This window comes from Betta splendens, chromosome 10 (assembly GCF_900634795.4).
Source record: "Betta splendens chromosome 10, fBetSpl5.4, whole genome shotgun sequence".
Lineage (NCBI taxonomy): Eukaryota > Metazoa > Chordata > Actinopteri > Anabantiformes > Osphronemidae > Betta > Betta splendens.
Window position 1 is genome coordinate 17339154 of NC_040890.2, and position 25657 is coordinate 17364810.

The window sequence follows — 25657 nt, forward strand, 5'->3', positions numbered from 1 at the left end:
TTGGAGAATCAGTGACTAAATCTCAGAATTCTAACTTTGGTTGAGAAAACACACCAGGTCTGAGACGCTGGTGAAGCGCGCGCGCGCCCGTCTGCCCCTTTAACAACAACCCGCCCACTCGGCACGTGACACAACAAGGAAGAAAGGAAGTTTAAATGTTCACGTTCTTCCCACCGAAGGGCTGCGTCGTGTTTTATGAACTACTAGGTCCCGGCCCGGTTCTGGGTGCTGTAGCTCCGCACAGGAACCAGCAGCCGCGTGCGTGCGTGTCGTGAGATCCGCGGACCATGCGTCGCGTGAGGCTGCTGCCGCTTCACGTCCTCGTTCTGACCTCGCTGCTGCCGCTCGGGCGCGAGGCTCTACCTGTTGTCATCAATACGTGGCCGTTCCGGAACGCGTCCGCCGCAGGTGGGTCACGAGGCGCGACTGTTCCGTAGTCAGGCGACGGCGGCCCGTGTGACGGGACCCGAACCGAACCTGAAACGGCCCGGTTCGTTTGGCGCAAAAACTGGTGAGCGTGCGCAGGCATTTCTGCCTTTGATTGCGCCAACTAGTCTGGTTTTCAGTTTGAAAACTGTTCCTGTTACTGAGCGTCACGGTCCAACTAGTACATTGTACTAGGTTGTGTACCAAATATATATCACGTTAATCTATTTCATCTGCCCTCCTAGTTTATCATTCAAATATATTCAAATATATTTAAATAAAGTCACCTCTATATGTAACAATCATGTTAGTTGCATTAAATTAATTAGGTAATGAAATTAACAGCGCTTATCAGTGAATGGCTGGGTTGGCTTAAATTGGAGAACTTCATTTTACTCCTCCTTAACATTTATGAGTCTTCTACTTAATATGCTGGTAATTTCCTGCCTGAAGTGATTAAATTCTAATACAGTATTCAGAGCTGAAATTATTAGTCAGTTAATTAATTGGTTGATCAACAGGAAATTAATTTGCAATTACTTTGATGAAAACCTGTTCTTTAAAGCTGTCAGTCGTCCTCAGGTTTTAGCTTCTCGTAGACTACAATCGATCAAACCCACTTATGTCTTAATAAAAGAATTAACATTGTATTTGTGGCCCTGTTTTGGTTGCAGTTTAGTCCTCAGCAGGTTCCTTAGGCAGCGTTTTCAGGATTCCCCCTTACAGTACTACTGTACTGTTTTTTTGCACGACTCCCCTGCAGCTGAACCATAGATGAATGCAGGAGCACGGGAGGAGACGGGCGCAACCTGCCCGGGTTCATAACTGTCATTGCCAGCTCTCACTCTATTTGTTTTGCTTCAGGATGATACATTGGACATGTTGAAATTGAAACTGAAAATATTTCAATGTTACTCGTGATTTATCTGTCAAGTGGATTTCCAGCAGGTGAACATGGCAACATGGAAAGAAAAATGCTGGAAATCGTGTTTAAAATGTCCAAAAGCCGCAGATCAAACCTGTGGGTGATTAAAGTTAGCTTGAAAATCCTGCCATTTAATAGATGGATCGCCTTTAATTTCTCAGATGTACCATCAGTCCTTTCCCCAGACTCAGCTATGAAAGTGAAGAATGTGCCCGGCTCTCTGCTGTAGGTACATATTTAAAAGTCTAGTCTGTGAGCCATTAGTATTGATCCAACCATGCATATGTCTTTTTCTTTAAGGTATTACAGCAGCTGAGAAAAGCAGGACAATCTCTGAGTAAAATAACTATAATGATGAGTTTGATATAAATAAAAAAAACAATTACTCGAAATAGAGAAGCACTTACCGAAGATGGTGCAGAACAAAATTTACAGCTGAATGAGTCATAAATATTAAGAGGTAGAATCTGTGTTAGTTTCCCGCTGAACACAGAATAATGGTCTGTATATTTAATGGCAAGCTGGTGACAGCGGTACCAGTTGGCATGTTTGATCCCCCATGGGCACTTAGGGGATCAGTGACCAAATGCTTGTCAGCTCTGTGTTTAATAGGAATCCATCATACTGGTCATCGTTTGTACCGTCTGAACCTTTAGCTCCTCTGCCACAGATGAGAATTTGACAAATACATTTCATTATAATAATTACTTTACATATTGATGAAATCCAAATTACACAGCAACAATTTCTAACACAACATGATGTGACTTTGCTATCGTTCAGTATTTATTTGATGTAATTTATTTCGTAACCAAAATTTTGCCATTAATTTATCATGTATTCCAATGTGTTTTCCACAACTGCAGCTTGGAGCGTGCTGCAGTCTGGCGGCTCGGTGTTGGATGCGGTGGAGGAAGGCTGTGCCCGCTGTGAAATCGAGCAGTGTGATGGCAGCGTGGGCTACGGCGGGAGCCCAGATGAGACAGGGGAGACCACACTGGATGCCATGATCATGAATGGGTAAACCGCGCGCACGCGTCGCCGAAGTAAAAGTAGCTCATGAACATCGTAATTAAAATCTAAACACTGGCATAAATGCATCAAAATATTTGTAATGCCGTTTAACAGCGTGGCATCACCAAACGATCCTTTTTCTTGTAAATTAGCGCTAAATGGCTGTAACATTTGTATCCAGCTGCTATTTGCACAGCTGGGTGATACGTTGTAGCACTCGTGCTAAAAGCCTGAAAGCTGTTATCTAGAATCCTTAAAACTGAGAAAACAGAAACCAGAAATATTTAGAAATGACTGTTTGTGCTGCGTTCTTTGATCAGACGTGACCTGCGTTTAATTGAAAATAACCCGGCTCCTGACCACTTTAATTAGCTACTTGCAGGTGTCAACATGTTGTGCAGCTGTCGTTTAATTGGCTCTTGGTGATGTTTTTGAATCTCCAGCATTTACAGACTTAACTGGTTGACCTTTGCTGGAAGCTTTTCTGTAATAAAGCACTAATTAAAAGTCTCATTAGGACTTAAAAGGTTGCTAATTATAGGTGCCTAAATACAAACATTTACATACTCAGAAGTTATTATGGCTGGCAAATGTCAGCTCGTGACAAAAGATAAGCAGCAAGAGTTGTAGTTATTACCCTCTGGAATATTACTTCTTCCATTTTGCAGGAAAACTGCATTTTCTGGTCATAGCATAGTCATGAATACATTGCAGGAAGGAGTCTCCCACACACTATCCAATACAGTTGCATAAGAAATACAGTTGACAATCACCGGCAGATATATTGTACATTGATTGAGAGCGAGAATGGAAACGCATTTACAGTTTCCAATGCAATCCAGTGGCACAGCCTTAAAAACTTTGCTGAACAGTGTTAAATATTTTATCCACTATAAGGGAGGCGCTGGTTCAATTCTCTCGCAATTCTTCAGACTTTGCCATAAATATTAGAAACCCCCTTTTCAATACGCCGCAGTCCATGTCACCGCAAATATGAGGCAGCTTCACCGTGGAGCGGCAGGCGGTCAAAGGTGAGCGCGGTGCTGCTGCAGCGTTCCCAGATGCATGGATGAGGAGAGGAATCGGCTGCCGCCGTTTAATCCCTGCCGCCGCGTTCGCTCCCTGCAGGGACACGATGGAGGTGGGCGCCGTCGCAGACCTGAGGAGGATCAAGAACGCCATCGGAGTGGCGCGGGCCGTGATGGAGCGCACGGACCACACGCTGCTGGTGGGGGAATCGGGTACGTGGGCTCATGTTCCACAGGGCGAGGAGTAAATCATGGGTAACGTGTTTTAAACAATATGCAAATCAGCTACATTTACCAACAAAAGCCTTTGTGATGTAACAAAGTGCCAGCTGGTCTGCTCACTGTCGCCCATAATGACGAGTGGGGAAAAATGCAAATTAATTAAAAGTCTGCTTATTTACTAAGTATTCAAAGCCTAATTCAGTCTCCACAGGCTTTTCATTCTAATCTTCCTATCGGCTCCATCAGATTAAATGGGACGAGTCTGTGCATTAGGAACAGCCTCCAGGGTCTTTTCAGGCACTCGATCACGTCAGTGTGACGCCGTGGTCACGCTCTGGTTAACCAGTCTGTCCACTGTGTTGTAGGTTTACCTCAAAACTTTTTTTGGCTGCGTTTATCCTCTGTCTAGTTACTGTTTGTGGGACGGCCAGCTCGGGGACCAATCCCGACGCTTCCAGTGCATCATGCTCCCGGGATGACTGCAGGCCTTAGAAATGATTCTTTGCTGTTGTCATTATCTGTGCCTCACCACAACATCCTTTCCTGGAGCTCCACAGAGACTGCCTTGGACTTCATTGTTGGTTTCTGCCCTGACTTTCAGTGCGAATAGTTGGATGTGTACAGGTCTGGGACTTCTCTAATTCAATCATTCTGGTTTTCTACAGGTGGACGCCAGTAAATTTCTAGACCCCATCTAAAAAGTGGAAACGGGAATGTCTTTTTATGAGACACTCACTTTGTCATTATGGATCATTGTGAGCAGACTGTTGAGCTGAAATTTATTTTTTTATCCTTTCAAGCTAAGTAACAGAGTGAAAAGGCTGAATGCCGTCTGAGGCGAGTGTGTGTAAGAGCATTCTTTTAGCTTTTTCATGAAAGCAACAGACGAGTATCGAGGAGCTTTTTGAAGGCAGCCGTGAAACCTTTTATTTCCCGCTGATTAGTCTTATGAATCAAATAATTTGGGTTATGTATTAAAGAAAGGACAACTTTCACCAGATTCAGATAACTTGCCTTTATTCCTCTAAACCAACATTGTAATGGGAATGTGAAGTTCAGTGCTGCCTGTAACCGCAGCCATTTAAGGCTTCCTCACTCACAAGGTGAATCTACAAGCCTACAGTAAATGAGATGAGATTGCCTGTAGTCTCTTCTTTGTGTGTGACACTTTATTATAACACCAAGTCTGTGTAGACCAGAATGTGTAACTTGACCTGAAAGTATTACCTCTCTCTCTATAGCGTCTGTGTTTGCTGAAAACATGGGCTTCATCGCAGAAGACCTGACTACCAACAAATCTGTGAATATTTTCTCCCAGTGGCTGAAGGGCAACTGCCAACCTAATTATCACAAGGTGTGTGTGTAGGGGTGTGTGTGTGCGCTACAGGCGCGCTGCTTCAAAAAGATTGATATTAGGCCAGAAAATTGACAGGCATACTAAAGTAGTTCATAAAAAAAGCCTGCTTTTGTGTTAGAGGTGATGCCCTACAGCGCTGAGTTGTTGCTATTCTTTTAAACTCTCCTGTTCGCTCCCCCCGTTGCTTCCCCACAATCTCCAGACTAAGATTTCTTTTTGCCTTTTAAGTCGGCACTTATCATCCCAGAGGGTGTAGGCAGCGTCCTATTGATCAGATTTACACCGTTTACAGTTGCGCCGTAGAACGCAAGGACAGTCCTCTATTGACAGTCAGCGAGGAGCGTCACCGCCAAACTAAAAGCTGCTACTGTTCAGTCTGATCCCAAATAAGAACCAAGTGATAATAAAAGTATTGGCAGTGACAGTTCTATGCAAAACGTGTTGTTGGGTTCGAAACCTCAGTTTCTTAGCTTGAATCATGAAACCTGTATAATTTTCCCCTGTTCACTTTGTAAACACTTCTTCCTTTTCTGAAAATGTTCTTATTGTTGCTGAGGTCACTGGAGAACAGCTACACCTGCATTATTAATGACCACATTTTACTTTTTCAAGGGTTTAACCTTCACCTTTATAAAGCAAAACATAACAGACTTTGCGTCATGAATAATGTACAAACACCCTCATAAAACAGACTACTGTAGTTTACTAATGGCATGATAACAACATGGTGAAATAACACTGGTATAGATGCTCTCTATATGAAAACAACATCTGAGTTTACCTTTCATTTCTCCCCATCGGGTTTCAGAACAGCGGCCTGGACTCAAACGTTAGTCACTTCTAATCAGAATTCCACTAACCTGTAACATCAAAGCCACAGAAGACACTGGATGAACTTTTCACACGTCTCCGCGGGTCAAGCTGGTGCACTCCGTTATTCATAAGAGCAGAGTAGACAGCCTGAGGTGGAGACACAGAAAAGCCGTTTGTCAAACTACCCAACACTCTGAGAAATATTCAGATCCTGTTCCCCGGTCTGACACTAACCAGAGCTCAGAATGAAGGAGCAGGTACAGTAGCTCACTGCATCTCAATGCAGCATGTTTTCGACAGCTCAAGACATTTTAGTGGCACTGGGAAATTAAACTGGGGCGTTTTATTCACGTAATGGTCACCAGGCCATCGGGAACATGCTTTCTGAGGCTTGCAAATTGAACAAGACTTCAAATTGTGTATTACCGAGCACCAAACCACTTAGTGACAGCGGTGCTGATAGTAGAATCAAGATTCATGCCTGCGAATCGGCATCTCTGGCTGGTGTTCTATTACTGTAATTAGGTCCCATGATAATGGCAAAAAGCAAGCGGTGATGAAATGTTTTTCTTCTGTCAAAAGAATGTGTTTCCAGATCCTTCTAAGTCTTGTGGACCCTACAAGCCCAGGGTGACGCTGGAACAGAGGAGGCGGCAGGATAACATGCTCTCCCATGACACCATAGGTACATTTTATCAGTTAACGCCAAGTCTGAAGCCAGCTTTCCTCGGGCACTTCATAGTTCACTGCTGAATGACTTAATTTAAACCAGTGGGATGAAACTGTCAACTTTAGTTTCAACGTGCCAAAGAGGGGGAGCGGAGCCACTCGATGTTGAATGTCATCTGTGCTGAATGTGCTGTACTTCTGTGGTAGAATGAAAAGGGAAATGTAACAACACCGTTATTAATCTTCCCACACAACCTTGTGACGATAACTGATGCTACTTTTGTGGTTGTGCACCAGGGATGATTGCCATTGATCAAGACGGGCACGTAGCTGCTGGTACATCGACTAATGGACTCACTCACAAAATTCCAGGGTAGGTACTGTAGATCAGAGAGCTGCGCTGTCAGGTACCGGCAGCCGCGCTCCTGAGTGACAGCGAATGGAAATGTTATCTTTTCGCTTTACATGAGAAGCTGGATCAGCACAAGTGTTAGGGCCAAATGCATGGGACAAGTCATTCTGCACGTCCTACATACAGTAGGCTCATCACACTAGAGGCTCCTGTGACAGTCTAGCACCTGCATCTGCACCTATTAGACATAACAGTAACACAGGCTGGTGGTTGTTATTATTGTAGTGGATGAGGATTCGCTGTGGGTAAAGCTAAAGCTGGCCCGAAGCTGCTGAGTGTAGGATAAGTGTGTTTTTGAGCAAATAATGCATTAGTAACTTTGAATTAGGAAGTTCATTCGTGGCTTTTCAGTAAACAACTCTAATAATGTGTTGCAGCCGCGTTGGAGACTCTCCTATTGTTGGAGCCGGGGCTTATGCAGATAGCTCAGCTGGTGCTGCTGCTGCAACGGGAGATGGAGATGTCATGATGCGTTTCCTACCAAGGTACTTCATGTCCTTTCTATAACAAAATAATTCTCTTAGCTTTTCTCTGTATTGCTCTACCACATGGAATGAATTCATAGTTTGAATTGAGGAATTTAAAAGGGAAAAGTGATTCCAGGTAGGAGATCCTTACAACATTTTAAATGATAATAAAATCCACTTAACAGCTTGCTATTCAATCATAATGTGTATAAAAATAGACCCTGATAATAAACAGTAATCCATTCAGAGTTCAGCCAAGTGTTATATTGCATATTCCATGAGACATGTTAATCAAATTCCGGCTCCTTCATGCACCCTAACCAGGATTTAATTTCCATCTTTGAGTGTCAGGAGTCTTGCAGCACGTGGCCTTTTTCCTGACAGGAGAATTGTTTCAGAGAATACAGACATCCATGACATGCAGGTTTTTAAAACACCCAATTTCTGGTGTGAATTTATTACTTCAAGTGCAATGCTGTTATGAAGCGTGGAGGTGTGACTACACTGCCCTGAAACTGTCACTTGTATATTCCACAGAAGAGGCCTGGCTTTCACTGAAACTGATGTTTGTTTCCAGGCTGCGAGGATGTCAGTCCCACAAGGCGTTTTATGCTTTATGTATACTGGGTAGTTTGGAGAGCACACGTCCTGTTTGAAGCTTCACTCAGCTTTACATTTCTAGTCACACACAACCAAACACCTGAGGGGTGTTGATTTCAATCAGTTTCTGACTTACTTCCTGCAACTGTTGGGAGATTGGTTTTCAAGCCCTTGCTATGGGTGGACTTCAGTGTATTTATGATTTACTCTTCATGCTCGAATGTTTCGCAGCAGAATTGATATTGTACGGTATAAATGTGGTTACACACCTACCCACAGTCTAGAGTTTACTACCAGCCAGGAGAAAGGCACCGTTCCTACACAGACCCTTTAAAAGTAAAGTTATTCTGTATAAACCCCAGACGATGATGTATCAGCTATTATTATTATTATTATTATTATGATATAATGATGCTGAGCAGTTGTGAACCCAAACACCATGACCTGCATCCTAAAATGTTAAGTCACATTTAAGTAGTGTTTTTTGGATCTACATGAAATGTGTCTCGTGAGCACATCCCCGTCATTGTCCTGGTTAGTCGCCCTGACAGCACTTGTTAGATGGCCTCATGTTTCCTCCATGTAATCCCGCCAACAGCTACTTGGCTGTGGAGCTGATGAGGGCCGGGGCAGATCCCTCGGCAGCCTGCAAGGCGGCCATTTCTAGAATCAAGAGGCATCACTCGGAATTCTTTGGTGCCATCATCTGCGCAAACACAACAGGCCATTATGGTGAGTGATCGGGTTCACAAATACAACCTGCTCCCGCAGCGAATTCTAAGCATGTTCGTGTGTTCACAATGTTTTATTTTTCCATAACTGCATTTGATTAAAGTTTGTAAATATTATTGATGACTTTGCTACAGTAACAGCTAATTGAAAAAAATAAATTCTTTAGGATCTAACCCATTTGACTCAAGTAGATAAAATACTCATTTTAAACAGTTTGTCACATTTGATGGGAACTCTCTCAATTTATTTAATTTTGAAGATTATCTGCATATTTTGTATTTTATCTAGAAACCCATCTCCGAAAATATTGTCAAACAAACAGTTTGTAAATACAGAAACACGCTGTAACCACATTAACCACAATTAGATTCAATGACATGGGCCACAGAAAAACTGCCAAGTGAAGAACATACCAAGAATATCTTTGAGCAAAAACATAACTTAATCATTTTTCACTGACCGAGACCTTCATCTTCATGAGTCGCCACGGCAACAACAAGCACATACGCGCCTGTTTCTGTATTTGTTTTCTCACTTTGTTTGTTTCTAAATGCTGCACATCTTGCCAAACTCATGAATGTTTTCTTAATTTATTTGCATATTTCTTGAACAGTACAACTTGAATTAGTCAAGATTTTGAATACTTAATTTTAACGTGTTCGTTCCAGAGTTAAAAAAATACTCAAACCCTCTTCACCCTGGAACTTTAGGCTTTCCACCCACAAAAAGCTTTGTTATGACAACCTCTGAAATCAGAGTGGCAGCTAAACTGGCTCCACTCCTGTGGGAAAACCCAAAATGATAATCTTTAATCTGTAGCTACTGCTTCATCATTAAATGAGAACAATTCTGAAACAGCACTTTTTTTTGACAGCAGTAAAAGCTTAGGTTTTTCTTTGTTCATTCATCCTGATACTCAGCTGTTTTAAGATGCAATTTCCCCACTGTGGGTAATGAAGGTATTCTTATTCTTGTGTTACTAACTGTCACCATTTTGACAACAGTGTAAAGAGTTGTAATGGCTCTTTTTCTCTTCTGTCTCAGCTGCAGCCTGTAACAAAGCCCCTGGCTTGTCCCAGTTCCGCTACATGGTGTCAAACTCAGAGTCCAACACACCACTACTGAAAACTGTTGACTGCTTCTAAATCATCTTTGTTATATAATGAAATAAATTCAGACGTCATGCTGTATTTTGAGCTAATGAATTTAATTTAGAAATAAAATTGTATTACAAAAAGAAAACATTAATCACTTTCATTTTACTGTATGTTAGCTTTTTTCATCTTTATTAGAGCAGACTTTCCCCATAATTGATGAGTGTTACAGTTTAAACAAAGTGGCTGGAAATTATCTGAAAATTGTATATTTGAGTAATTATGTCTTGTCCCTTAAATGTTATAATGGACAAATCTGCACAGAGTCATAAAGATAATGAGTCATTCAACCTTCGTCCATTTATATGGCAGACAGAGGACATATGACTTCAGGTTTCATTTTGAAATAATGTATTTCTAAACACATTAACTGCCAGGAAGGGCAGACATGCCCGCTCTATTCTCTGCCCACTGAAAAAAGTCACACTGTTTACCCTTTTGAAAGCTGCAGGTGTAGAAATTCCGGCCATTGTTTGGTCCTAGTTTCAGCACAGTCCTCGTTAAACAGCGTTTCCCATGGTGACAACAAGGAAAGTGCAAGTCTGCCCACTGCAACACAAAATGACAATGGGTTAACTTAATTTAAAAGTTTTATTTCACTTATTTAGATTTGATGCAAACATGTTACAATGTTTGTGTATTGGCTAAAACTAAACACAAATTTGAATGTATTTAGTTTCCAGCCTACACATTGGCTGCTTTCCATTTTCACCTCAAAGAAGTTACACTTGGTCTCTCTGGGAAGTGAACAGGCGTAGAACTGTCGTCCCTTGTTCTCCCCCTCTTTGTGGACCACTCGGAGTACAGCTGGGCGACCGTGGGATGCACAACAAGGAGCAGTGGGACTGGAACAAACTGGTGGACTGTGGTTTGTCGCTGCTTGTTTGCATGAACTGACAGAAATGAAAAAACAGTCGTATTACAGAAACTGAATATAAAACATAAGAATGCCTGTCACATCACCCCTTTTAGTGAACAAACAAACTCCCTTCACCCAAGTGCAACGTGATGTGCTGGTAATAATTGTGTTTTCCTTTTATTTCACCACAGCTATTCATCAAGCTGAATGTTTTTTTTAACAATGTTGCATTTAAAATTCATAGTCCATTGCTTTTTTATCCCACTTATCTCCCTAAAGTTGCAAAGAACTTCTCTTATTATAAACTTATTCATGAATAGCCAAGCAAGATTCACTCACCCTGAGTTGGGGGTTCCATTTTGAGCATTGTTACTGGGAAAGAGACTGTGATCAATTCTCATTTTCTTGGATGGGTGACTGTAGGAGGCCAGTGATTCCCCATTGGAGAACTCAGCACTTTGCTTCTGCCAGCCACCAGAGGCATAATTGGGACTTGTTGTCCCTTGGCAGATGCTGTATTTATATAAACCTCGCTCTGCCGCCAAGGAATTCAAATGACTGCCGGCCGAGGAGAGGGGGGAGTTTACCGGCTTTGGCTTCTTGCTCAAGTCAGAGAAAACAAGGGTGGAAGTCCCAAATGCAGACCTCCAGTTGACTTTGAGCTCCTCTTGTGGCTTCCTGAAGGAAGTGCAGGGGTACTTAATCAAATCGCCGGTGAAGGGTGATGCCTCAGTGCTAATGACGTCTTTGTGGTCTGTGGAGATAGAAGCAGAGCGGGGAAACCCATTTTACGTTCAGCAGCTGATTGTGCACAGGCTGCGGCTGTAAAATACAGGTTGTTGTTAGCTGAAAGTGGTTTCCTTGGCATTAAATTTCCCAGTGAGCAGCACACTGCTGTGCTGTGTATTCAGAAACATTTCACTGTGTTGTGCTGATGGCACCTTTATGCTAAATTCTGTGAAATATGACCCCATACAATAAAAGTGTGAAAATAAAAACATATTTTCACTAATGGTGAACTACAGTGCCTGACAAAATCATTAGCAGGGAGCCATGAGTAAGTATCGCCAGCAAACTACCATTAATGTGCCCTTGAGCAAGGCACTTACCCACCCACTGTTTTTGCAAAGTCGCACAGTGGTGCACAAGTTGTAAAAATTTAACTGTACATATGCAAAACAGCATATTACTGGAAAAATATATTCAATCTCTGTAGAACTAAAACTAATTTATGGAATATGTTTAAGAGTTCGAAGCCACACTATTAAACTAAGGTGTGTTAAGCCCTTGAGAAAAGTACCAAAGCCCTTTTTAAAGGTTTCATGTTTTACTGGCTTAAAGATTGCAATGGATTTGGCAGCAATGGCAGAATGCACAGAAGAAAGAAAAACATAGCTGTGTGCTTCGCTGGTTGCAGCTGAGAGACGCCACAGTGACATTTAATCACTAGCTCGCTCTGGCCATAATTTATTCTCAGGATAATCAGAGAAAAACAACTAATTGACAGGCATTACTTGATGCAGGTTATTACTTTGAGTGTAAAACACACAGAAATGTCAGTGCTTGACTGCAGTGCCACATCATTACTTCAACATTTGGGCCATGCTTCAAAGTACTTAAGCTTAGCCAACTTTATATGTGATCATTGTGCTAATCTACAGCTACTGTTAGTTTTACCTCTTGCTAGCAAGGACATTGTGTCACTCCATTAAACTGTTTGACTGTGAAGCCAGAACATTTTCCTCACCCGCAGGCTTTGGAGTTAGGCAGGCGTCACAGGCTTTTGCTGTGGGTAGGTTGATGAGCGTGCAGAGTTGACAGGCCCAGTCCTCTTCCTCCTTCTTTGCCACATTATCGTTGACTCTTTCATTGTATATCCAGCCGATCAGACTGTTTCTAACTGGCAGCTTACTGGATACAGAAAAAACATGACCAACAGTGTCAATTGCAGTAATTATTCCTAAGCAGCGACAAAAATTAAAACATATTCAAAATATTCATAAAAAAAGCACTTTGCTGCACAAAGACTCTTTTTTAAGACTTATTTGGCCCAATATATAGTTTTTATCTCACAAATATCTCTCTGGTTTATTGCTTGAACATTCAATTGGTCATATTAAGCACACTTGTACAGTCTACACCAAATCTGGCAGTAATTCTACCTTTGCAAGGATCTGATTTCACACCTTTAATGTGGACAGAAAAGTAACAATTCTACTATTACTGAGGTCACCTTTCTGAAGGCATCAACATAATGGTGACAAATTATAGCCATTGTAAAAGCTGCTGTGGAACTGGGATGAACTGGACTGTTCAGGTGTACCTAATAAAGTGACGTGTCAGTTTATGTTGCAGTTCTTCGCTCACTTGTAAAATGTAAATAGTTATTTACCACATCAACCAAATTATAGAAACTACAAGCAAAGAGAGAACTAGACAAACATTCACAGCTAAGGCAGTGTGTTTCATGTAATTACTCCAAGCATACGTTAGCCCTATGACAAGAAGCTGACTGTGTTTAACAAGAAGACAAATCTGCAATGCCAACAGTCATGGAGAAGGAAAGTAGCTACAGCTTTCAGGAAACTTTCCTCACAGATTGCTTTATCAGCTGTGTAATGCGTTGTAAGGGCTTTACACTCTAACCCCTCTCAAAGCTTTGCTCAAACACAACCCAGAAGGTGTTGAGCCTGTGCCCTGTCTGGCAAACACAGCCTTCTATGCACATTAATTTCCCCCCATAACACTTCCCACTCCCTGCCAAGCCCATCTGCCTGCAAAGATGGCCTCTCTAAATTCTAACGTATTATCTAAAAGGCTTTAAAAGTTTCTCCAAACACCAGGTTTTGAAAAATGGCACCTAACTTTCCCATGTCGCGATTATGTACTTGAATTAGAAACAAAAAAAAGTGTATTAGGGATTCTAATAGACTTATTGGCACCACATATGATTTTTATTTTTTAAATATAGTAGCATAGTAGTTGTATCTTTGGAAAATAGTAATCATGTATATACTTATAATGCATAAATCCTAAACATAAAGTCAGTGAGAGTCAGATAATTAACAAGTCTGCTGAATATAGCGAATGAGAGCGTTTAAAAAAAATGCACCACCCAAACAAGTATTCAGTGAAACTGTCCTTACGTGAATGTGAAACAATCCCTTTTCAGTCAAAGGTCTATGAGGATTTCTACCTGATGTCAACTCCGCTGGGATCTGCTTTCTGACAGCGCTCGCAGAAGTAAGTCATCCTTCCATTGTCTCCAAGACGACAGACTGTGATGACATGAAAGCACTGGCTGCACTGGGGACGCTTGTAGACTTTGTAATGTTTGTAGAGAGGAGAGCCAGTTTTGCGACACTAATAGAGACAAGCAGGGCAGACGGGAGTGAATACCAAGATGAGGATAAAGAGAGCGAAAAAACATTCACTCTTCCTTACTTGTCCATCACACACACAGAGGAAAAAGAATATTTGTTTTATGTATTCTTCAGGCAATACAGGATTTAAAGGTAATGCATTACTGCAGATTAGTCTGAATGAAGTGTCAGCTATATATCAAGAAGTGTACATACATCTAATATGCAATACGCATAGAGATCATCAATGTGTAGATTAAATCAACAAAAAGTGTTTCTTCCAAAATGCATATGTCAAACCTTATAGAACAGTAAAGTAAAATCACGCGTCATCTTGACCAAGTGGTGGATCTGCTCATCTGTCAACTGGTGAACCTGAGATTAAAGAAGCAAAAAGATATTTACAGTTCATAAAGTGAATACATTTTATAGAGACAAATGTGCTTCACAGTCCACAAATCAATAATACAGTCATATAAACAATAAAAAATACCAGACTTCAGTGAAAACTGGATTTAAAATGATGCAACAACGGAAAATGACACAGAAGGCACTCCCAAAACAGCAGAGACCTGACTCGAGATCAGAAAGTGTAACAAAAGAAACCCCAACACTCTTTAGTAGTACCTTTGAGCTTGATAATGGAGAGAGAAGTTCATAAAGATTCATTCATTCAAGAAGGGGGCAAAAGTCTGAGATTAATGTTTTGGTCTGGTGTGCCATTTTGTTGTGCCCGATCCACTACTATTCAAGGAAGCAGAGCAGTGATACCTGAGGGACAGATACTGCAAATACGCTTTGACCTGCACTTCAAGCATTTGATCTTACAATTTTCAAATGGTAGAATAGTCAGATTGAGAAGATCTGAGTACTTTAAAATATGCCCTAAATTGTAGGGAAAAGCTATATACATTCATTGAAATAAAATAATGAAACACAACGCTATCCAAAATGCACTGAGGGAAAAAGTATATATGCTGCGATGTGCTTTCCCCCCCTTTTCCCTATTTTACCTTCCTCATTGCAATGCATCACCCTGTAATACAACTTTTCTCTGACAGTTGTCTTGCATTTTTACCCTTTTTTTTGTTCCAATGCTGAACTCAATCCATCATCTTTTCCATACCTTCACGGCTGGGTGGAGGCCTGAGTCAAACAGGGCTTCGTTTTTAATGATGTTGCCGACTCCTGGCATGACGGCCTGGTCTAGGAGAACGTCACAGAGCATCCTGCTTTTCTGGCTCTTCACTGCTTTCTCAGAGTGGGAGAAGCTGAACTTAAGGGAGCATACATCCAGAGTCTCCATCACCTTTACTCGTTCTTCACAGTCGTTTGTCAACCTGCAAACCCAGTTTTAAAATTCCGGGAAGATTTTCAAATATACATTGCAATATATTTGACACCATATTGCCTGTGTACTCATAATACTCATAATTTCTACTCAACAACTTCTAGTTTGTTTGTATGAATATTTAGGGGTTGAAAGAAACAAACAGGAAAACCTTGTAGTCAGTGGAAACAAATGTGTTTGGAACTACAGTCAATGAAGCTAATGTTTTTCATGCATCAACAGACACTGTCTTCAGACACAGGCTCCAGTACAACGTTCTCACTGAATGAGACTCAAACCCCAAGGTGAACCTATGTCACCTCAATCTGTCGAGGCTGGCTTTGTGTCCCTGTTACCTTATTTCTACAGTGCTGTCAAAGAAGCACACAATGTCATTAGTCAGGTGTATTTCCAGCACTGGTGCGAGGGCCACCCTCTCCTTCCTCTCAGCAGGATTAATACGGATTGATCCATTCATACCAAAGTGGATTCTAAAGTATGTGAGAAGGAAAGAAAAGACCAATTTACTTTAAAGTTAGCATGTTTCAATCGATATAAGGCTCGACAACAAAAGGACCGAAACGTGGGCTGGTGGCTGTAGACTCAATTGTGTTAGAAAAACATCAGGCGCCGTCTTAGAGGTGTGCATCAAGCGACAGGCTTCTAAACTAGTGCTTAAGTACAACAATATAAAGACAATGGTGAAGCTCTTTTGCATCAATTTAGCTACATAGACTGAGAAGAGTTTAATGTAAATTGACTGCTTATCATTTCAATGTACATGCTAATAAATTAACTGTGCATACAACAACCAGACTCTTTGTTTTTCAAGTGCTCTAATACTTTGTGTAGACTTGATTACAAACACTAATAAAAACTTTTGACCTGGCTGAATGACGAAACTTTGACTCCTAACCAGGTTTGAGAGGCATCTTCTAATGGAAACACCAGTTGCAGCCGTTCGTTCTATTACCTCAACGCTCTCGGACCAAAGTACATGAAGAGTTCCTTCCCCAGAGTCTCTACTCCAGTGTACTGACAGCCATGGAAGCTATGGAAGGCGCTTCCGCCGGTGTTTTCCTGTGGACACAGTTAGCCTAGTTAGCATTAAACACCAAGTCGCTAGCTTGCTAATCAACACATACAGTAACATCACATACCGCCGTTGTTGTCAACCTGCCTCTAATTTCCTTCAATTTCTGCCCTTTTTGGACCTTGGAGCGGATTTTCTCTCCGTTTAACGTGCAGCCCGGACCTTCAACCATTTCCGGGTGTGGATTTTGAAAACGTTTTAAATTGCTTTTCTATTAAGCCCGAGTTTCAGATGAAGTGTTAGTTTCGTCGTAGCTCCCCGCCACGAATTTTAATCTGGCGCCTGCGCGCTACGGTTTGTATCCGGAAATACTCGTTACATGAGCGGGATGCATTCAGGATTCACTCGTCTATTTAAAGTAACTCACATTAGTCATTTTTTCTTTTTGATGTGGTGCTTGACTTACAACGTACTTAGTTGTGTTTATTAGTTACACAATATAAGCATTAGCAAATAAGACATTTTAAAAGTTTATATTATTTAATGTATTTGGACCTTTGTGTATTACAATTGAAGTAGTCTAACTATAAGTAAATAAATAAACTATTGAAGTAGAAGCGGCGGTACTTACTTATAGGCTACTACCACTTCATATTCTTTACTAAACTGAACTACAGCACTCACCCATAAGTCTATAAAGGAGGCCTTCAAGTACAATAACAGTTATATACAAAGAAAATGATTTATCTAGATTGTTACAGATAAAAATGACATTTTATTATATTTGACCCTGGTTGTAGGATGAATGTAATAAAGTCCAAATGTGTTCAATATATCTCATAAATAAGGTTTTTGTAGAAAAATATAAAATGTTCAGACCTTGTAAACTTTAATCCATGAACAGATTCAAGTAGAGCACCATGTCAGGAACAGCCTTATTGCTAAGAATTTACTTTAAAAACCATCAACATCCACATTATTGCTTCTGCTCAGCAGCTGAAGCAATAAGTAACATTAAGACCAAATGCTGAGGGGATACAAATGGATGAAACTAAACCTTTTACAGAGAGGTTGTTTTTGTTCATCTTATTACATGTGTGCCGTAAAGTGCAGACACACGTTTAGAGATTTAAAAAAAAACACAGCAAAGGAAATGTTCTAATAACTATTAAAGAATTAAAATATATGGATGCCGGTTGTTACTCGTGGATGGATGAAAATCCTGAAGGGTGAGTGGGCAAAAATATTTTGTTGTGCCCCAATTGAACCCTAGACAGTGTCATTATTTCTTCAGTTACTGATACTGGTACACTAAAGCTAAAAAAGGATACAAAAAACAAATAATTCACTAATTTAGCTTCCAGAGAATGTCAAATGCTCATCAAGATTTAAAAAATATTCTTGAAATCTAAGAAAAATAATTGATCTCCACATAATGTCATACCACACTTTATTTAGTAAATACCACTTCATAAATTTATCGGTGATAGTAGTTTTAGTCAGTAACCACTTGATGGCGATGAAGCACTGCTTTTGAGTTTGTTGAGTAATCTGGTGTTATACTTCCAGCGTGATGGATGGATGGATGGACGGACGGACGGACGGACAGACATGGTGCGTTTAAGTTTGTCATAATTTCCTTTACATGTCTACCTCATCCATTGTACAATCTTATATTATTTTTAGATGCTAAATGTCAAGCTTATCATAAAGTCACATTGTTTTCTGTACCTTATGCATTATTGCTGAAAAGAAATCCTAGGACTTATAATTTGTATTATTGTAAAATGATTTTTGAATGGTTTGCCTGCATAATTGCAACAACTTGTTTGCTCTGCAGTTTTGCCGTCCAGAAACTTTTCTGTGGGACAAGATAAAAAGAGATAGGCTCCGTGTTCTCCAGGCATTGCCACAATGGTGCCCTCCTTCAGAAAAGGCAGCGCTCAGCAATAGTGTGTATTAAAATCTGAAACCGCTCTCTCATATTGGCTCCAAGCTGCACACTTAAAGCTGGGTCTCAGCCAAGGCATTATAATGTAATTCAACCCAAGCTGCTGAAAACAGGTCGTTCCTTCTTGCGGTCATCTGGCAGACAGCACTAACTTCTGCTGCTGGACCCACACCATCCTGGGATCAAAGACAAAAAATCACTCCTTTATAGCTGCATGTAGAGGTTTCTCACTCCACAGGATGAGTCAGAGTCAAGATTAAAGGGCAATAAGTTCATTCCATGGTCAAATACTGTACATTAAATCAAATTCAAGTTCTACAAAACAGGATAGAATGTTTAGAAGGTTAAATCAAAACACAGCGAATGGAAAAGTGCATGTTTGTCTTGTGCTTCAGGAGCCAAGAACAGACCGATGTGATGGTCATTGTGTGTAACCTCCCTCTGAATGCACCGTTCTAGTCTGTTGACTTTAACTGACCCACTCCTGTGTTTACCAAGTGCAAACATTACATGATGCCTAATTTGCTCGGTGATATTTTTACTCCGCTCTCAACTGCATGCCCTTCATTACCCTCAGACCGAGGGTATGTGCTTCTCTTTTGCTAATTTTGCTGCATGATCGACACAATGAGCAGGACGACAAGGTTGTTAAATGTACTTAAATGCATTTTCTCTCATAACATCATCCGCATTGTAAAGATGAATGCATGGCGTTCTGTGTGGCGCTTGTGTTTGTGCGTCTGTACCTTTACGCTGGTGTGTGAGTCCATCACGGGGCTGGAAATGGGCTGGTGCGTGTGTGTGTGTGTGTGTGTGCGTGCGTGTGTGTGTGTACTATGTGTGTGTGTGTGTGTGCGTGCGTGCGTGCATGCGTGTGTGTGTGTTTACTATGTGTGTGTGTTTACAGGACAGGTTGAGGACCACAAGACTCAGTTAATCCACTGTTCAGCAGCTCCAAGTGGATGTTTAATGGCGGCTTCATCAGAACTGAAGTGAAAGAGGATTTCATTCATTAAGTTATAATTGAGAGTCTGTTCAACTGCTGGGAAACGCAGCGTAAAGCGGTAGCCTGGTGACTTACAGTGTGTAACACGTAGGAGCGGTGAGGAAACTATGACTTCCTGTGTCTCTTTCTTCTCAAGGTTTCTGTACAAAAAAACATTATACAAGCGATTTGTCTTTCATTTGTGATGGTCTGAAGAGACCGTGTGGCTTTTAGGTGCTGGTGGTATTTAAACAGTTGCACGCATACAGTACCTGTACGTAACAGTATAAAGACTCTTAGGGCCGAAAGCTGTTGATGTTTTTTTCCCCCTGTGGATGTTTTATTGTATAAAACTGCCTGTAAAGCAAAAAATGACAGTTGTTTCTTTGCTGGAGAGAAGCTTAGCTGCAGATGGAGATGCGTTGCTATGCAACTGGGATTTCTAAAGTACTTGCAGTGCCAGGGTCACATTTCAGTGTCTGTCTCCACCGGCTTGGCAGGAACTGATGACTGCTAATAATGCTATTTTTAAAGCGCCTCATTTGCAAACCTGCAAATGGGAATATTCTATAGCAGATGCATCATAAGTCACTGCATAACATTAAAAAAACATGGCCTAGGTTATACATACATTGGTCTTCTGGAGCATATATTAATTCTCTAGATGCAGGTTTTTACATTGTTGGATCATTGGCTGCTGTTAATCTACAAAGTCAATGAGATCTTCCCAGAGTTGTGAATAAATGACACTTCAGGTTTCTGCTTCAGGTTTCGCATTGACCCGGTTTGTTCTCGGCCACCGGCCGGGTCGCGGCGTCGAACCGGCCTCTCAGACACGGAGCCGACTGGGACCAAGCGGCCGCGGCCCGTGAGCTCACGCGCTGAGTCAAGCGCAGCATTGCCAGGAAAACAGGAAACAACTCATGCCGTTGCCTTTCATGTGCAGCCAGTCGCCGCCACAGGGAACACGCACAGAGCGGTAACGACGCGCCGGCGGCACAGCGCTGTCACGGGCTGCCGCTGACGCCCAGTCACCCTGGGCTCCGTCAGCGGCAGCTCGCAGCAGCCAAGCAAATGTCTGGCTCTCAACACGTTGCTGATGATTTCATTCACAACAAAATGGCTGCAAGGGAAACCAGCATCTGGGTGTTAACACGGCCCGCCTCTAGGTGGCAGCGTTCCCTTCTCGGAGCCTGACGTCCTCATCCAGGAGGAAGTGGACCAAACCACTGGTTTGTCACTGGTCGAGAAGCAGAAGAAGTGCTCATCTGACGCTGGTGAGGGTGAATTCAAGGTGTGGATGGATGGAAGTGTGAGGATGATGTCAGCGCAGTGTGGGATGGGGAGAACGTGACCCAGGGCTCTGTTCAGCAGCCGACCTTGAGCTGAAAGACGCAAAACCATGGTTTGTTATTCAACATGAGGGTGAGCGGCCGCACAAGCATCAGATTAGCATCATTTCCTGTATCACATTTGACAATTTGTTATGGACGACGTTGAGCGCTCTCATCCATTATTTCAGGGTCTGCCTTTGGAGCAAAGCCTGCAAAACTCAGAACTTTATTTACCTCGCGTTCACATGGATTCAGTCAAATTCGCATTTATTGATTTATTGTATTTTGAGTGTCTGAGCTGTGGCGTCTCGTACAAACATGAGTCAGCGGCTCCGACGCCTCCGTCCAATGACGCCGGTACCTTTTCCAGGCTTCGTCTTGAGTCTGTGCTGCTGGAGGCAGAGACCAGTCAAATATAAGATGCACAATATGCCCTCATTGTAACATGAGGCCCTGCAGTACAGCTGCTCATTGTTGTCTGCGTGGTTCCCTCATTAGCATATTGACCTGTGTGAGCTGCCAGTTCGGCTGTAGACGCTCACCATTGTTTACTTAATGATAACTTTCCCGCATATGAGGTAATGATTAGTGTTATTTCAGGCTAATGCTTTTAGCGTGATCTTCTAAAGGGTCACTTGAACGTGAATTAGGGAAGGTTAATAATAAGCCCTCGGCCGTCCAGGCGTCGCTCAGCGCCGCCGCACGAGCGCCGCCGTCTGAGCACGTGCACGCCGCTCACGCATGGATGTCATCAAGCTGCCTCTCATTTAGCTGAATGATGAGCACTGCCTGGCGACGGCGGCGCGATCAAATCAGTCGTGACTCAATTAGCGTGACAGGTACACCTATCATTTGCTGTTTCCCACTCTCGCTCCCTCATTTACACACCTCGGAGATAATCAGGCGCCCACGCGCGTACATGCGCGCGCTCGCGCTCCGGGGCTGCGCTAGGTTTGCACTTTGCTCCATTTTCCACGGTTACTCCCGCGATCAGAGGCCTTGATTTGTGGGCGACGCGTCTGTCACGTGGTGCGATTCAGCTTCTGTCATTCATCGCCGCGTGCCACGCGGACGGGAAGGTGAAGACAGGACGAGACGACGCTCCTGTCGCGCTTTCATACGCTCACAATGCAACAGGGAGGGCTGTGTCACGTCAATAACGTTTCATATTATCGCACTTTGGATGAAATGAGATCTACGTAAAGTTTAGCCGCTGCTTCATCTACTGGGACTTCTTTTTTGGAACAGCTGACTCAGGGAAGACGGATGCGAGCCAGCTGTTCCTCCGTCAGAGATGCGCCGCTGCCTGCATGGCAGCTCCGTGGAATGTCCCCGTGTAATTAATCTTTATTTTAACGCTGCTTCTCATAATGCACACAGAGGGGGAACTTCGGCAACGCGATCCCTGCGCGCTGAATCTCCAGCCTCAGAAATTTAAGACACGCGCCATTTAGCTCCGCGGACGAGAAATTCGAGTCGGTGCGGCGTGATGCGTCCGTGGGCCGCGTCTCCTCCCGCGACCCGTGTGTCAGGTCGCAGCCACAATAGAAGCAGCTGCGCTTCGTCGTGGGAGCAGGGTGTAAAATGTGAAGACAAAGAGAAGTGGAAGCGAGAGGCGATGACATGGGAGAAAAAGGACGCTCCAGTTATCTCCTGGAAATGGGCTCGTAACGGCTCTATAATGGCTCCGCTTACACAGGTGCTTTCCCAGCACGACTGCAAATAGAGGGGCTTCATCTTCGTCTGCCCTAAGAGCCGTTTGCCGTTCGTTCCTTTTTATTTTGGGATTTTGCAGGACTGTGCCTCATTATGTTGCCGCATTGTCACGTTGTGGCTTATGGGAGGAAAAATAATGCCCCATCACAAACGTCTTATTCTAATGCATGGGTTTAACTTGAGACAAAGTATGAGATAAGCAGGAATTAACAATACAGCAGCATGTGAAGCAAGTGGAATCCCTGTTATTGCAGCATCAGTTCAGTTTCCTACTGGTGGCAGAGAAGCTGTGGGTGGAAGTCATCGTCTGACCCGACAGCAGGTCTTTACAGACGCCCGAGGATCCCCAGACGCTTCAATGACAGCATTAGCTCTCACCACGGACCCAGCGGCACAATATTGTATAATGCCAGAGCCAAGTCGAGCGGAACAAAACGAAAGCAAACATAAACTAGATCTGATGCGTGATGTCATCGCATCTCAGCTACGGCCTCATCAGGAGAGCAAGTACTTCATTAGCCGTCAAAGCAGCTGGGTCTTAGTAAAACTTCAAAATCGTTTGCATCATTTTCACACATTTATCTCCTTTTATCCGAGCATCCTGTCATTTTTAATACAGACGGTTTTAGGCAGGTTAAATAAAATATCTCACATTTGGACAGTTTCCTGCAGGAGGTTGAGCTAAAGACTTCGGTTGCAGGAGCTGGCAGTGCAGTTGCCTGGCAACCACTTGTAGAGGCTCAAACCGGAGCTGCAGCCTCAAAAAACATAAACAGGCTCCGTTTTAATTACCAAAGTGGGAGCATCCTCACGTCCATGCTGGAATTTGAGCGTCCCTGAAGCTGAGGTCTACTTTATTTGACTGGAAGGAAAACTGTAATTTGCTCAAAATCATCTGCGTGATTGTTGACAGCAACTTTAAACCGTCTTTTAGTTTCTTCATAGGACACAGTTTGTGCAGCCTCAGGTTTTATTTGTCCAAATCTCTTCCTAGTGTAATTACTCAGTGGGAGAACTTCCGGTTCCCACTGTCAGTAAACCTACCATGATGGCATCACAACCCTTTTCTCAACATCTACGCCCTGAGTCAGCGCTTTACGCTGACGTATGTGCTGCCCGAGGGAAATGTTTGCATACGGTGACTTTATACCAGCAGACTGTCCTGTGTGTGAGCCCTGATGCTATTGCCATAGCAACACTATCTCCAAGAAAAAGCAAGTGATGCTTTGAACAGACAGGCGGAGTATCGCATCCCTCCAGCTGCATGAAACGCTGCTTGCCTTATCAAAAAGACCCCGTTCTCCCTTTTCTAAGAAAGAATGATTTTGTCATTCATGCTAAACTTTCCACAGACGTCTTTAAATGTAAACTAATAATAGTTAATGTACAAGATTTCTCTTGTCAAGTGGCCAAAACACATGTAATTTTGTTAACATTCAACAAGTAAATTATTGTTAAAAAGGCCAGAAGAAATTAAGATTCACATATGTTTGTGGTCCATGTTCTGAGAGATAAAAACGAAGGAGATCATTCCTCAAATATGCAAAAATACTGCTTGATATTCTGTAAAGCTCACTTGAAGGAGTTAAATGGAATCAGCATGTGTGTGTGTGTGTGTGTGTGTGTGTGTGTGTGTGTGTGTGTGTGTGTGTGTGTGTGTGTGTGTGTGTGCACGTATGCGTGTGTGTGTGTGTGTGTGTGTGTGTGTGCGCGCGCGTGTGCATGTGTGTGTGTCCGTGTGTGTATGTGTGTGCCTGCCTGTGTGCTTGCGTGCGTGCATGCATACATGCATGTGTGTCTGTGTGTGTGTGTGTGTGTGTGTGTGTGTGTATGTGTGTGTGTCTGTGTGTGTGTGTGTGTGTGTGTGTGTGTGTGTGTGTGTGTGTGTGTGTGTGTGTGTGTGTGTGTGTGTGTGTGTGTGTGTGTGTTTGTGTGTGCATGAATGTGCGTGTGTATGTGTGTGTGTGTGTGTGTGTGTGTATTTGACACGGACATGCAGTGGTCAGGGCTGCAGCGGTCAGGGGTGTGCCCGACAGCATGAGGGAGTTTGTTTTAATATGTCCACTTGGAAAATCCTCTGGGGAAATATCATGGATTCTGCTGCAGATGTTTCGCTGTGTTTGCACGCCTGGAATCGGGGCTGGGCCCTTTGATCTAAATGAAAACGCACCACAGAGGTTTGCAGAGCGAGCGAGCTGAAGCTCTGCTCAGGGAACAAATCAGAGACCCTCCTCCGGGTTTTCCCAGGTGCCCCTGCAGAGTCCACCTCCTGTGACCAGAGACGTGGGAACACCACGGCCCGTCGCCTTCATCCGTCTCTCTCTTGGCTCAGCCTGCGACCATTTGGCATCTCCAGTGGAAACACTGGGAGTCGGTGCCAGCAGTGGCAGGCCACCAGTGCCTACGTGTTTCCTCTTTTATTTTCATATCAGCGCTTGTCTTTTACACCTTTAGAATGCAAAATAGGGAGCCAATAGAACAACAGAACATCTGAAACAGGCAAAGCTGAACCTGAAAAGAAACTTCACAGTTATCAGACAGTGCAGCTTTTTACACTTCTGTTAGGTATTTGACTGGCTATGATCATATTATATTGTCCTTTTTACATGTATTTCCCCAGTAGAACCAGGATCTCATGATATTCATATGTGTAGTGAGAATTCTAATCTTCAAACATAATTATTTCAGGAAAATCTGTTGTTCGGCATAAAGGTGTAGTTTAGTAGTTCCTCCCCTGGCCGCTAGGGGGCGAACATGCGCTGAGGAGGCTGCTGTCTTGACTGCATAAATCCAGCACACTTTCCAAAATCTAACTGAATATTGCTTCTCTAATCATCAGTTATTCGTTTCTTTCTCATGTTGCTGGACCATTTCCTTTTCTCTTCTTGTAAAGATGAGAAGGTCTGTTAGAATAATGTGTAGTTTTACACTAGTGAAAGTGACACTGACACTAAACCAGACAGTATTTGAAGCATCTGCCACCCGTTCTCACCTGCCACAGCGATAATGAGCACATAACATAACCTCATGCTTCATTAAGAGTTGTAAAAACCCCAAACACATGTGGAGGTGACGCTCTGATCAATTAGATGGAATGTAAATAATTGTTCTGTGGCTGCGATAATTACAAACCGCCTCACTCACTAGTGAGGCCCAACGCGGAGTCAGGACCTCACAAGCTATTTGAGACACTGCGGGCGATGCCTGCTCCAACGGAGCCCCCCACGAGCCCAGCGCTGAGGAGCCAATAAAAGCAGCCTCGTCTGAG

General features: G+C 42.8%; 2 protein-coding genes and 2 long non-coding RNA genes across 4 annotated transcripts; 2 read left to right on the forward strand and 2 right to left on the reverse strand.

Moving 5' to 3' along the window:
• Positions 1-121: 121 nt before the first annotated feature.
• aga (aspartylglucosaminidase) lies at positions 122-9855 on the forward strand. The gene is made up of 9 exons (XM_029165346.2): positions 122-408; positions 2218-2371; positions 3494-3606; positions 4857-4969; positions 6368-6470; positions 6752-6827; positions 7244-7351; positions 8532-8665; positions 9710-9855. Exons 1-9 carry the CDS (start codon positions 288-290, stop codon positions 9808-9810), a joined length of 1023 nt encoding a protein of 340 aa, XP_029021179.1. The 5' UTR covers positions 122-287; the 3' UTR covers positions 9811-9855.
• On the forward strand, positions 7358-8016 carry LOC114864483 (uncharacterized). The gene is made up of 2 exons (XR_003787318.1): positions 7358-7757; positions 7871-8016. It is a non-coding gene; the product is annotated as an uncharacterized LOC114864483 (long non-coding RNA).
• Positions 9852-16767, reverse strand: neil3 (nei-like DNA glycosylase 3). The gene is made up of 10 exons (XM_029165345.3): positions 16531-16767; positions 16344-16450; positions 15727-15861; positions 15167-15380; positions 14341-14415; positions 13875-14041; positions 12426-12589; positions 11018-11432; positions 10532-10712; positions 9852-10368 (listed from the first exon to the last, which is right to left on the reverse strand). The coding sequence occupies exons 1-10, from the start codon at positions 16633-16635 to the stop codon at positions 10186-10188; spliced, it is 1746 nt and encodes a 581-aa protein (XP_029021178.1). The 5' UTR covers positions 16636-16767; the 3' UTR covers positions 9852-10185.
• Positions 16768-19030: 2263 nt separating this feature from the next.
• On the reverse strand, positions 19031-19725 carry LOC121202538 (uncharacterized). The gene is made up of 3 exons (XR_005898233.2): positions 19612-19725; positions 19436-19500; positions 19031-19341 (listed from the first exon to the last, which is right to left on the reverse strand). It is a non-coding gene; the product is annotated as an uncharacterized LOC121202538 (long non-coding RNA).
• Between the last annotated feature and the right edge of the window lie 5932 nt (positions 19726-25657).

Excerpts from the sequence above, each read along its gene's own strand:
- neil3 (XM_029165345.3), bottom strand. The coding sequence starts at position 16,635 with ATGGTTGAAGGTCCGGGCTGCACGTTAAACGGAGAGAAAATCCGCTCC. Across the intron at positions 14,042-14,340 it reads TTACTTTACTGTTCTATAAG|TGTCGCAAAACTGGCTCTCC; the intron begins GTTTGACATATG and ends TGTCTCTATTAG. Across the intron at positions 10,369-10,531 it reads CCAAGTGTAACTTCTTTGAG|TGGGCAGACTTGCACTTTCC; the intron begins GTGAAAATGGAA and ends TTTGTGTTGCAG.
- aga (XM_029165346.2), top strand. The coding sequence starts at position 288 with ATGCGTCGCGTGAGGCTGCTGCCGCTTCACGTCCTCGTTCTGACCTCG. Across the intron at positions 7,352-8,531 it reads ATGATGCGTTTCCTACCAAG|CTACTTGGCTGTGGAGCTGA; the intron begins GTACTTCATGTC and ends TCCCGCCAACAG. Across the intron at positions 8,666-9,709 it reads AAACACAACAGGCCATTATG|CTGCAGCCTGTAACAAAGCC; the intron begins GTGAGTGATCGG and ends CTTCTGTCTCAG.